Raw genomic sequence first — 12,940 nt, 5'->3', positions numbered from 1 at the left:
ACTGCTAAGCCTTTTTGCTTCTCCTCTATTTTTTTCCCCTTTTTATTGGTTCGTTCTGCGAGATCCTTTCCGCCGTCCGCAGCGCGGGGTAACACGACCGATTCCCACCCCAGACCCTCTGCGACTCCCCCGGGACGTCTGCTAAGCAAACCCCCTGGCGCTCATAGAGTCAGGGATGATGAAGAAACACCAGCAATGGCTGGCGTTCCCCCCCACAGCACTGCAGCGAGAGCCAGGCTCTCCTATGCCTTGGGATCAAGGGATAACAGCCCAGGGATCAAGGCATAGGATGCCTTGATCAAGGGATCAAGGGATAACAGCCCTTGGGATCAAGGGATAACAGCCCTTGGGATCAAGGCATAGGATGGGTTGTGGGCTCAAGCCATCCCACAACCAGGAAAACCTTTGTTAGGAAATGTGTTACTGAGAGCTTCCCCCTGGCCCTGCCGTCAGCTCCAGAGGTGAATCCAGCCAAGCGCGTAGCGACCTCACCAACAGCCCCGCAAGAGCAGAACATCCACAGCTTGATCGGCCAGAGCAGCACTGCCACACACCAGGGCCGGCGCGGGGGCTGGACATGGGGCTGGTGCCAGTCGAGGTCCCTCATTAGCCACCCCCACCTGGTCTGTAAATACCCAGCTTGACGCGTGTTGGGTTCAGCCTTCCTCCCACACCGCCCGGGCATCACCCAAGGGCGAGGGGTGCGTTAGTGCAGTAGACAAAAAAAGACACATCTGTGGCCTCCTTCCAGAGCCTGGCTCCATAGGCAACAATGGGAGAGAAAGCCCTTAGGGAAATCCACCAACATGAGCCTAAGCTCATACTTCAGTCACAATCATATGATGAGGGAACAAGGCACATGGAGCTGGTTAGACCTGACCTTCGGGTGGCTGGCTGGGAGCAGCACTAACAAGCAGCGAGCAACAGCAGTGGGGTAAGGGACACACAGCCAGTGCGGTGCTACAGGAACAACCACAATAAACATCATTTTGTCTGTGAGAAAATCATTAATTTTGTTTACAACCAACCTGTACAAAAATGATTAGGTTGGAATAGACCTGTTATAGTCATGCCTTTTTTTTTTTATTTTTAAACAGATCATTTTTCCTAAATGTCCTAAACTCAATTAAGTTGACCAGTTCAGCTTAGAAAGACTTGGAAACTGTGCAAGAGCTTCAGGGTCTTTTTAGGCCGTTAACATTTCAGGAACTTTGTTAGAAATGACATTAAATGACACAGTAGCCTGGGATTTTTGTGAAAACAGGTTTTCATTTGCAAATCTATGGGCCTGAGTTCTTACACCTTAATTGGTTTAAGTACTTCTATAGGCAATAGCAAAATTATCCTTTCAGGAGGCAAAGTTTTAGAACTTCTCTTTACATTGTTTCAGATTTGTAGGACAAAAAATAAATAACCTAAAACCCCCAGCCATTATTGCTTATCTCGTGCTGACTTCAGCAGGAAACCCGCTCAATGTTATCTGCACTATGTTGAACAATTGGCCAAAACTTACTCTGTATTATTAAATTTAAATACAAATGAGCCATTTTGTGGGCTCCCAGGGAAACAAAGCATTGTTAATGAGACGAGCAGGTTTCATTTTCACAAAACACTACTTACTTTCAGAGTTAAACCATTCAGCTTCAAGGCTCCAGCAATCTGCAGAGGCTTGGGCCAAAAGCTGCACCAGAATGGCAGGTCACTTGCAATTTAAGTTATACTTGGGACTATAGTGGCTAAAAAGCTGTCAGACAGTAGTGGCTCATTAAGGGGGGTTTCTAGCAGAAGGGTACAGCTGTAACACCTTCAGATGATGTTACTCTTTAAACTTACTGAATCCTGTCGAGCCCTCAGCCAAAGGGAGGAGGGTCAGACCACAGATGCTGTTAAATCCTCATGTCAGAAGAACCAGTCCTGAAGGAACACAAACAATTTCACCCACCTGCCCAATCTGTGACCTAATCTGCTCTATCCCTCTCTCCTACAATAAATAACAAGCTTGAAACAGCAAATCTTTAATGTTACCCAGACCATCATCCATTTGGCCCAAGACAAGATCAAAGTATTTCAACAAGGTAAGCAGATACAGTGCTTCCTCCCGTGCTCTCAGGGTCCAGCATCAGCAGCTTGGGGACTTCCTGACCCGGAGACAACTCACACACCTTGTGTGCTTGTCACAACAGTTCAGTTCTTTTCACCTGTTGAAAAGGCAGCGGGCTTTCCTCCTCTGGCATGAGATCCCCAACATGAGTCTCACCTGGCATTGCCACCCAAGATGTCATGTTTACGCTAGAAACGTTAGCATGAAGGTCAACTGGGATCTCAAGTTAGTTTTCTTTTACACTAAGCGTAGTTATTTCATGTAACAGATGTGGGTAGAAATCTGGACACGGATGTTAAATGGCCTGTCTACACAGGATACACTGTTATTATTCCAGTAACTGTATAGTGCAACAAGCATTTAAACAGCTAACACAGCTTTTGGAGTTGAGACCATAAAACCACTTATGGTTACATGGTGCTCAAGAAGGGGAAAAAATAACACTTTCCATAGCAAATACACCTAACCTGGGCAAGGCACCTGTGCATGGCCAGGACAGAGGCTAGGGCATATGACAGAACAAAACCTGGGAGAGGAAGAGTTGCAACAAGTTTGCTAGGAGGCGAGAGACGGTGATGGGGCTGCCCTCACGCGGGCCTCGGTGCTGGGGCTCTCGCTCCCAGGAACGCCCCGGAGGACCCAGGACGCGGCTGTTCCCGAGCCGAAAAAGGAACGGAGGTGCCGAGCCCACAGGCAGGCGCTACGAGGCCCGCTGCTGAACAACCACGCAGGATGGCGGTGGACTCTCTGACACGAGACACACCCGCGGCCCGCTCCGGCTGCGGGGTGGCGCCCGCGGCTCCGCACAGCTCTGCGGCAGCACCCGGGGGAGCCGGGCGCGGGCTGGATGAAGGCCGAGGCACCCCAACCCGGCCAGGGAAGGGGCTCGGGGGCCGCCCCGGCGGAGGAGCGGGCAGCCCTACCCTCGGCAACGGCGGAGGGGTCGGGGGTTAGCCCCCCGCGAGTCACCTTTGACCTTTCCGCCGCGCCCCAGGCGGGCGCGCGCGCTCTCGCGAGAGCGCGGACGCGCGTGACGGCACCGCCCGTCTGCCCAAGTCTCGCGAGCGTTTGAGCCGCCGCTTCCGGGCTCGATGTCTCGCGAGAGGCGGCGGGCGCGGGCGCGCGGGGCCTTGTCTGGCCCTGCCTCTCGCGAGAGCCCCTGAGCCGGGCGTTGGGCGCCCCCGTGCCGTGCGCGGAGCCTGCCAGCAGCGAGACGCGGCGGGCGCCATTTCGGGGAGCAGCCGCCGGTGCCAGAGCCGGGGCCCAGCCCGGGTCCGGGGACCGCTCGCCACGGTCGCGCTGCCCCTCGCCGCCTGCCGCCCTGGGGCTGGCCGCGCGGCGCCGTCCATCTGAGGTTTAGACGCCTGGAGAGGGCTCCTGAGCCGTCGGGCCCATCCCCCACCGTCAGCGCAGCCAGCGCCGGAACCGGGAGCCGCCGTTGCCGCCGCCGGACCTCGGGCGCCCGAGCGAGGACAGCACCCGCCCGCGGCGCAGGTAACTGCCGGGCGGGGGGCCGGACCCCGCCGCCGCGCGAGACGCGGCCTGGCTCGCGGAGCGCTACGGCCCTGGCCTGCGGGCGGCCCGGGAGGCCTGCGCCTCTCCCGCCGCCATGGTCGCCTCTCTCCGGCCGGGCGGCCCCGTCCCTCGCTCTCGGGGGCCGCCGCTGGCCTCCCCGCCGGTGTCCGCCCTGCGCCTTTCTGGGGCCGGGGCGCCCGGCGGGCTGCCCCCGCCCCGAGGCCGCGGCCTGGCCGCGCGGGGTTTGGTTGTTCCTATGGCCACGTAGCGGGCGGCTCCGGCTGTGCCCGCCGCGGCGCTGTCCCTCCCCGACTCCCCCCACGATGGCGCTGTGCCGAGTGACCAGCCCTGGCCGGCGCGGGGCTGTGGCTCTGCTGCCGCCGTCGCGGCCGGAGCTGACAGGGCCCAGCCGGAGCGGCTTCAGGGCTGTTTACGTTGGGAGACGGGGTGGGGAACGGCGGGAGGCGGGGGAGCGCCGGGCCGCCGCGGGCGGGCGGCTCTTGGGGCTCGGCAGCCTGCGGGGCGGGTGGCGCTTCGGCCGGGGCGCGCTGGGGCCAGAGGCCTCTGAAGGGTGCGGGTAAGGTGCGGTGCTCAGAGCAGGTCGGGAGCCCCGGCTGAACGGGGCGGGTTGGTTCTAGCGTAGCGGTGCCTTTGAGAACCCGAACTCGTTAAGTTCCGATCGCATAGGGAGTGTGTGTGTTCCCACCCAGGATTGCGGGTAGGAACCTGCGGAGCAGAGGTGCGTGCGCTGCTGGGAGTTGAGCTCCCTCCCGAAGCGTCGACGTTCGCCTTAAACTTTCCTCATGCTTTTCCAGGAGGCTTCTTGCAAAGCAAGAGTGGAATTGTTATTTCTTGGAATTTCCAAAGCAAATAATGTCCAGGAGAGGACCTTTTTAAACTCCTTTTACATAATATAACACAGCAAAAAGAGATGGAACCTGCCTTCAAAATACTGGCTAGATCAGTAGCAGTAAATTTCATGTCCCTTTGGGTTTTCTGTAGACCCACAAAGTTTCAAGTGTAGTTCATTCCTTGTTTGTTTTAATGTTTTGGGGTTTTTTTTGTTGTTGTTTTTTTGCCTTTTTTTTTCCTCTACAGAGATGTCAGGCATGTGCACCTTTTTTTTGAGGAAGCTGAAAGGCTTTTATGAAAATTATTTTGAGGTTCTTCAGTGTTTAATGAAAGATACTTGAAAATTTGTCGTGATTTTCTACTAATTTGAAATTAACTCTTATTTGATTTTTTTAAAGGAGAATAACTTTATATGTAGCATCATTATAGCGTCATTATATAAATTACAATGTCAATAGTAGGTCTGTGTTACGTGAACAGAAGGTATTCTGATAAAAATGTGGTATTATACCAATGAAAGTGTTTTGTTCGGAGTACAAAGGGCACAGATTGCACGGGGTGAGACCAAAGGTCTGTGTAACTTGGGATCTTGTCTGTGATTGTGGCCAACCCTAAATGCCTGAGAGAGACTAGAAACACAGGGCAATCGTACAGTGATACTTCTCTCTGTGTGCTCTTAGTCGTCAGCTCGTTGTGGTTCAGGGTCACAAGGCATGTCTTTGTTTAATGAAAAGCTTTTTCTGTAAACTTTTGTGCTTTTTTTGTTTTGGGTTTTTTGAACACTGCATGTGGTTTTTTTTCTTTGTTAGCATCCACAGTGCTCTGTAACAGTGAATTCCATGTCTTAATGCTGTGTGAATAAGGACCTTTGTTTGGAACCCACCGAATGATAGTACATTCACTCTTATTATTTGGGTGAATGCAGTAATAGTCATTCCCTATGTGCTTTTCCATGCTACTCATGATTTGGTGGTCTCTATTATGGCCCCCATCGCCACCTCTCTTCAGGATGAAGAATCCCACCCCAGGTGTAGCTGGATATGTTAGCTAAATTACACATATAAACATGTAGTTGTGGGTGGGAGTTGTCACTGGTGGGAATTGTCTTGTAGAATTCTGGGTTTGGCCTGGTACTTTTTCGTAGTCCTTAATCATACTGATGTACTTGTTTATACCAAATACTGGTAGAGCAGCGGTGAACTAAATCATATACGAGTATGTAGATGACTTGAAAAGCTGAATGTAAATACGCTAGTAAAAAGTAAAATCGAGCTGTTGCACATAAACTAAGGGTGATCATATTTGTAAGTGATAGCACTACAGCCCAAGAGGTAATAACTTGAAAATGAGGTTAGTGTGCCTTGGTTAAGTAATTGAGTATGAACTTCCAGTGCTCTGATACTGCTAAAGCATTATTCTTTATTCTTGATTGTATTAATGGGTGATGGTCAGATGTGGGTGAGGGAGTGACTTGATTCTTAGATGTGGTGCAGCTCTGGTATAATATCCTGAGTTATGAGGTTATGAGTGAACAGCTTAAAGGATCTTGAAATGTTAGAGTGATTTCATTATGCTGGCCCAGTCTCTGGACAGCACAGTTCCTGCAGCAATGCTTGTAACCAAGGTGCAAGAATTAACCTTTACGATTAAAAATCCATTTTATGGCACACATGCAGGAAAATCTTCACTCTTGGGCTGTCTGACTTGGATCTACAGGTGTGGCCATTTTTCAGTTTAAAAAAGAAAAAGGAGAGAAACTTATTAAGAGATTTGAGGAAGCTGAGTCTCTATACTTTAATGCAGAGAGCTTGAGAGGTTCTTAATAGCATACCTGCGTAGGAAAAGGAAATTGAGTGTCAAAGGGATTCAGAGTATAATAAACACAAAATTATGTTAGGGGGCTAAAGTTGAAAAATAAGAGGAACAATTAAAAAATAATTTATGGTGACTACTGTTACATGGCATGGTAGATCTTTTTTGTCTGAAACCTGAAGTTGCAGACTGGATGGATCTTGTGTATGCTTTAGTAGCTCTTAATGCTTGAATCATAAGTGTTTCTTCTGTGGCCCCCGTTACGCAGGAGGCCGCATTTCTTAAAGGACCATAGTGTTCGCTTTAAGTCTTCAGATCAATAAATGTGGTGGTAGCAAATGCTAGGAAGCTATGAACAGGTTTGCCTGAATGTTTGTTCTGTGTTCTTTACATCTCTCGGGTTCTTTGGTCAAGCTCTAGGACGTCTCAAGATGGCCACCAGACCTGTGTTTCGGTATCATAAATGGTCTGTGCTCTTTGTTTTGAAAGAAATAGGTGGAATACCTCTGGGGTTTCCAACTGGCTAATTGCGTTCAATAGCATTTTGTTGTTCGCAGCTGTAATTGCTTTGTGTTGCATTCTTTATCATCTCACTGGGCAAAGCTTCATTCCAGTTCTTGTTGAAAAAGTCTTCTGAGACACTGTCCTGTGAATTTGAGCCAATGCAGTGATAGCCTCTTAAGCAAAAGCCTTTGGAATATAAAGCACAAGGGTGTTTTCTGTCTCAGGTGGATTTTGCTTCTTCTTTCAGGTGTCCTGAAAAATGGCTGATGATATTGATATTGAAGCAATGCTTGAAGCTCCTTACAAGAAGGTGAGAAAAATGTGCCAGTGAGGTCCTGTTTACCTTAATTTAGCATTATTCATGAAACTACTGCTGAACTGTAAACTAACATCCCTGGAGCCCTCATGATTTATCTTATTGGAGATGCATTACATGTAACTTACAAGTAAATATATACTGTTAATGTAATTATATTGTGCAGTAGTTTCACTTCAGAGTGATGAATAAATGCCCATCTATCTCTCTTTGTAGACTTGCCTAACGATATCTCACCTCTACTCCCATGAATTCACCTTTGATTCCAGTGTGAACTGTCAATCATAAGGTAGTAATTGAGTGACGTATCGCTGTACCGTGGTCCCCTAGGTTTAAAAAAAAAAAAAAAAAACAAACCAAAAACAAAACCACCCAAAACCAACCAACCAAAACAAAACAAAACAAACAAAAAAAAACCCAAAAAACCCAAAACCCCAAGAAACCAAAAATCTCTCCTAAAATTGCCAGGTCCAGTTTGGTATAGCAACAAGGTGAATGCAGTGGTTTGGGAAAACAGCAGGGTTCCAAGAATAACCTTTTCACCAGTCCCATGGCAAGTAAATATTTGAACAGTCTGTTCAGTGCAAGAAGAGTGAGACTTGCTTTTAATGCAGAAGACTGGTGGCGGTTAATCTTTTAACAGGGCAGATGGAAATCAATTGCTGAGTGAACGAATTTACGGAAATTCTTGGATCCCTGAATAGAATGTTCTTAGCAAGTAAAAGACAGTATCACAGTCTGCGGTGTCATTCTAAAATAAGCTCTTGTATTCTTCTGTCCTAGTTGTTTAATTAGGAAAGGTCAATTTTTATGCAAAATTTTTATCAATTAGTGTAGTGATGTCTTTTACTTAAACCAGCAGCAAATGAATACTGTCTTTTTTTGTTTTTCACCAAATGATGGTGAAGTGTTAACGTTATGCATGCTTTAGCACTGGTTTCACAATAACTGTATATTAAGTTTAAGTTGCTTAGAAATTGTACTTTTGATGTAACTGATGTAATTAAACTGTAAAGCAAGTATATAAATTATATAGCAGCTATTGTTAGTCTATTCTGCAGTGTTTTATTACAACCATGTCATGAATTTTGGATGAGCATTTGTAAGTTTTAAGTGGTATATTTTATTTAGTTTATGTAATATTTAGCAGTTACATTAAAATCTTGAAGATAAATTTGTAAATTGTTATGTTAAAATTCTTGTGTCCTGGTTTAACATGGATATTTTCCATGTAAACAGGTATGGAAATAGGGAATGTTTAGGCTGGACTGGTGGATTATTGATGACTTTCTTGGGAGTCGACGTTACTAAAGCAGTGTGAATCCCTGTTTGCTTCAGGGCGAGATGTGTGACAGAGGTGACATCAAGCTCTTACAACCCTTCAACGAAAATGAGCGAAGATCTCGGGAATGGCATCGGTCACAGGAAATCCATAGTGGCTGGCTGCTAGCGTAGCCACTGGGGCTTAGGCAGAGATATAGCCTTGGTACTGATCAGAGGGGCACACAAACCTGAAACTTCCTCTTACATTTTATAGAAATAACATTTAACCACTTGAGTGCTGAATTCTGCAGGATAACTTGCTCTCTAAACCATGTAAGGAAGTATCTACAATTTAATATACACTTAAATGATGTAAGTCTTGTATTTTGTAATTGTATGACTTAAATTTAAGCAGCAAAGTGGTTAAACATGCCTACCTAAATTTTCTAAAGCTTTCCACATTAAACTGTAAACAAGTAATTTAGTATTAAAATTTTTGTTTTGTATTTTCTTATTCCTATTCCCATTACCCTTTGACCACTTGAAATGTTTCCGCTTCGTCCTCACGATGTTCTTCTATCAACCCTGCTTAGGATGAGAACAAATTGAGCAGTGCCAATGGCCATGAAGAACGCAGCAAGAAGTAAGTATTTTCTCAATTCTCTACATTTGGGGGGGAGGCTGCTGATTTTTGTGAACTTGCGAATGCATGTCAGTAGTGTTTAGGGAAATAGAATGGAAAAGCTTGATACTTGCAATTGCTACAACTGCAGCAATTGTGAAATTTTCTTTTGTTTATAAATGTAGTTATGCCCTTGTCACTGATGTCATCAAAGTTGTGGAAACATTTAATGTTAGCATCAGATAAAAATACAGACTTGGTAGGTTCAGCATATTTAATTGCTTTTTTGTTGCTTTAGCAATGCAATGGATTTTGCATTTTAGAAATGTACTTTAGTGTAGAATTTTAGGTGATTTGGAACAGTTCAAAGCATTTAAAGACACCGGCTCTTTCTTGAAAAGGTTTAGGGTGTTGGATCCCCTCCCTTTATTCCCCTCCCCCCTTTGAAAATTTCTAAATTTTTTGTTTCTAATCTAAAGTTTATAAAATTATACTATAACCTTTTTAAAGAACCAGAGTACAAGCCCACCTTCTTCAGGAAGCATAATTCCGGGGTCAGAACACCTGCTGATGATCCAGTCTGGAATCAAATCAGAAATCTGAAGAAAAATGCCTTGTGTAAAAGAGTTTCTTAAATACCCCAAATAAATGGAAGGTTTCTAAGTCTGTAAAATAAATTCCTTACCTTACAAGCATCATTTGGTGATGAGATAGTTGATGTAGGAAGAACAATGATGAATTTGATAGTTGAGTAAACAGTAACCAGTGTGTTTTTGTAATATACAGCTAACTTAAGAAGTCAGCATGTATGCTGTTGTCATCTTCTGAAATCATACAGATGAAATGCTGAAGGATCCAAAGAACATTTCTTCCCAGATGTATAAATATTTGGGAAATGAGAAGTCCAGTTCCAACATAAGACTTATGTTGGAATCTAATAATCTAAAATTGATTATACCTTATGTCTGTGTTCTAAACAATACTGTGAACATCATTCTCATGCTAAATACTGAGACCCTAAAACCCCATCAAAAGCAGCTGCTCCCAATATTTTTAAGTTCTGAATTTTTATTGCTTTAAAATATATATACATGGCATGTAAAACCCTGCTTTTGTTTGGATGGCTAGTCTCAAAATATAAACTGGGATCTGAAAGGAAAGCAGTGGTTTTTAAATTTTGGAGTTGGTTCTGACCTTGGTTCATTGTAGAATGATGAGAATACTAGAACACAGTTAATTTCCTTAGTTGCTGTAACATCTCTAAGACTAAAGCAATGACATTTGTTGTCTTTCTGCCCACGGTCCCATTTTCAGGTTGGACCTGTATGCTCTGAGTTTGTATTTCTAATTCAGAAAAACAGTAAACTAAGTTTAGAAAAAAATTATATTGTTGTAAAATAGAAGAAAGTCAAGGTGTTTGCTACTGTTAGTCTTGCAATGTTATTTGTTGTGTGGAGTTTCACCTCTTTTTCTGCTTTCCTAATTGTACGCTCGTGTCTGTTCAGAAATGTTGCTCCTGTGGTATCTCCCCATTTCAGTTTTTGAGTTAGCAATTGCTAGAAGGTTAGTTATTCTTGTACTGCAGTTCTCATAGTATGAAGCTTTTTGTCCCAGAATTTATGTACTTAGTTGGACAATACTGAAAGAAGATTCAAACTGTCAGGAAAACAATAATCTATAGCAAACATCAACAACTAAAAAAATAACATTAGATTCAGTGTGCAGCTTTCAATAATTGTCAAATCATACTAAATTTCTGTTTTGAAAATTGGAAGGATTAAGAATCTGCAATTTTACTAGATGTCTGTACTGTACGTCCAGTTTAATCATGATTGGAAGGCAGAACGTGGATCTTGACTGTTAGGAGTCTTTGCATGCGAAGAGTGTTCGGCTCACAGTTGGATAGTGAATAGTTGCTATCTTTACTGAAGACTAGCTGCAGTTACTAGTTACTGGTCAGTATATGACCTTGAGCTACAGGTAGTATTTTTTTGAGCTATAACGATAGTGAGTGTTTTAACTTAGGGAGCTATTGGTGAGTGATGGATCCTAGGAGAGAGACTATGCCTGCCTGTCTGTCACAAACTGCATTACAGTAGGAAGTGCGGTTAAGTGATGTTGATGCAGACTGTTCTGGATTTCTGGGTGGTGTCATCAGAGATTGTGAAGCTTCTGAATATTGGGTTTTGGTGCAGCAGCTTCTCTGTCCATACAAAAATACTAGAGAAAGTGATGGGATATTGTAGCTAAATAATAAATTAAAAATGAAATATTCCAGTTTTTAAAACCGAATCACAAAATGTTTCTCTTGAGAGATAAATACGAAGATAGTTGTAATGGATCTTCCTAGGTGGAGTTGGAGTGCAAAAGCTGCTAGCGATGATTAGGCTTAGATGTGGTAGCTGAGAGATTTTTACTTTAGCAATTGAAACTAACTAGAAGTCTTAGTTCATATGTGGCCATAGAAAGTCATAGGGATGAACTTTTTTAAAAAGGGGGGGCGGTGGTGGCATACGAAGTTTTTAAGTGTATGAGTGACCACTTTGAAAAACAATGGTGTATGTAATGAGAAGGCTCAAAAGGAGGAGAAGAAAAATTCAATAGCAAAGGATGTTTTGAATTTCAAAAGTTTAGCAGCGAAGTTGGTTATTCCCAAACTTTAGTTTGAGGTAAATTACTGTCTTAAGTAATTGCTTGAGTATCTGTTTAACATGTGTTTTATGTATACATACATATATATTTTAAAAATTAGGAGACTGTAAGTTTTTGTGGTCCGAGACTGAGATAGAGGGGGGGGGGGAATTGCAAATAACCCAAAAGTAGTCTGCCAAGAACAGAACAGGGGCTCACTGGTTTTCAAATATGAGGTATAATTGACTTGCAGATTTTAGAAGTTTAAATTTTCTAAGTAAATGGTTAAAATTATGAAGATCTGCAGTTTGCCCCAAACCTGTAAGAGCTGCAGACTTAGAAAAGCAAGTGGCTTATGACTGGGAGTAGCAAGTAGGAAGCAAAAGTCTTAGGCAGTGTGTTAAGACTGATGGCAAGGAGTATCAAGAGAAAACAACCTTCCTTTCCCTCAGACTGGCCTCTTCCTTTCTATTCTTGTGTTTTGTTTTACTTTGCTGTGAAAGTGTAATTTATTCTTAGCATCTTGATGGTGTATTTAAAGAATGTTTGAAAGACACATGAAGTGCTGCATTTAGTATGTACTAGATCTAATGCAGGAAATATTTTTTCAGTCCTTTTACTCTTCCTGGAAGCATTCTTTAGCAATTAAAATTAAAAAATGCTTTGCAGCACTTTGTTGCTCATGATAAATTTTAAAAGATTGCTGACATGCTTAACCACCCATTTAACAAAAGAAACTTGCATAAATACCAACAGGTAGAAACTTTTTCCTATCAACATCTGTGACACCAGGTTAGAGGAACTGTGCAATGACAGGTAAATAATAACACTGAGCTAGCTACATGTGTAACCAAAGTTGTATTTTTCTTTCTCAGGAGAAAAAAGAGCAAGAGCCGAAGTCGAAGCCATGACAGGAAGAGGAGCAGAAGTAAGGAACGCAAACGGAGCCGAGATCGGGAAAGGAAAAAGAGCAGAAGCCGGGAAAGGAAACGGAGCAGAAGCAAAGAACGCAGACGCAGCCGTTCTAGAAGTAGAGACCGCAGATTCAGAGGCCGCTATAGAAGTCCCTAGTAGGTTATTTATGTGGAGTTGCATGTGTGCTGCTTCAGTGTATGGAAGGAAGCTTAAAGTTTCACTCTTTCACTGCTTTCTAAATTGGTCACTAATCATCTCAGAAAAGAAGCTGAGAAGTTAAGGTTGAAGAGTGTCAATAAATATGGAGTGAAAAAGAGGAGGACAGTAACCTATCCAATTCCTCCTGCTAGTTTTCATTCTTACCTGAATGCAGAAAGATGCAAAAGCAAGTGAAAGAATGAGTACAACT

General features: G+C 44.2%; 1 protein-coding gene across 15 annotated transcripts in view; it reads left to right on the top strand.

The window, feature by feature from the left end:
- Positions 1-3,270: 3,270 nt before the first annotated feature.
- Positions 3,271-12,940, top strand: part of RBM39 (RNA binding motif protein 39) — a 32,293-nt gene continuing 22,623 nt past the window's right edge. For 5 of the 15 annotated variants that reach the window (XR_012777865.1, XR_012777864.1, XM_075517172.1 and 2 more), the window contains exons 1-4: positions 3,271-3,595; positions 7,032-7,094; positions 8,957-9,006; positions 12,492-12,686. Coding sequence is in view for 13 of the 15 variants with exons in the window: in XM_075517172.1 (XP_075373287.1) it covers positions 7,044-7,094; positions 8,957-9,006; positions 12,492-12,686 (296 nt within the window). In the remaining 2 variants the exon portion in view is untranslated. Of the gene's footprint in view, positions 3,596-7,028; positions 7,095-7,316; positions 7,390-8,339; positions 8,697-8,956; positions 9,011-10,490; positions 10,549-12,491; positions 12,687-12,940 lie in introns of those variants that run through there. The other 10 variants (XM_075517171.1, XM_075517170.1, XM_075517169.1 and 7 more) reach the window with 10 other exon arrangements.

The sequence above is a fragment of the Mycteria americana genome, chromosome 14 (genome assembly GCF_035582795.1).
Source record: "Mycteria americana isolate JAX WOST 10 ecotype Jacksonville Zoo and Gardens chromosome 14, USCA_MyAme_1.0, whole genome shotgun sequence".
NCBI lineage: Eukaryota > Metazoa > Chordata > Aves > Ciconiiformes > Ciconiidae > Mycteria > Mycteria americana.
Note: the sequence above shows the minus strand (reverse complement) of the source record. Positions and strands in the feature narration are given on the sequence as shown.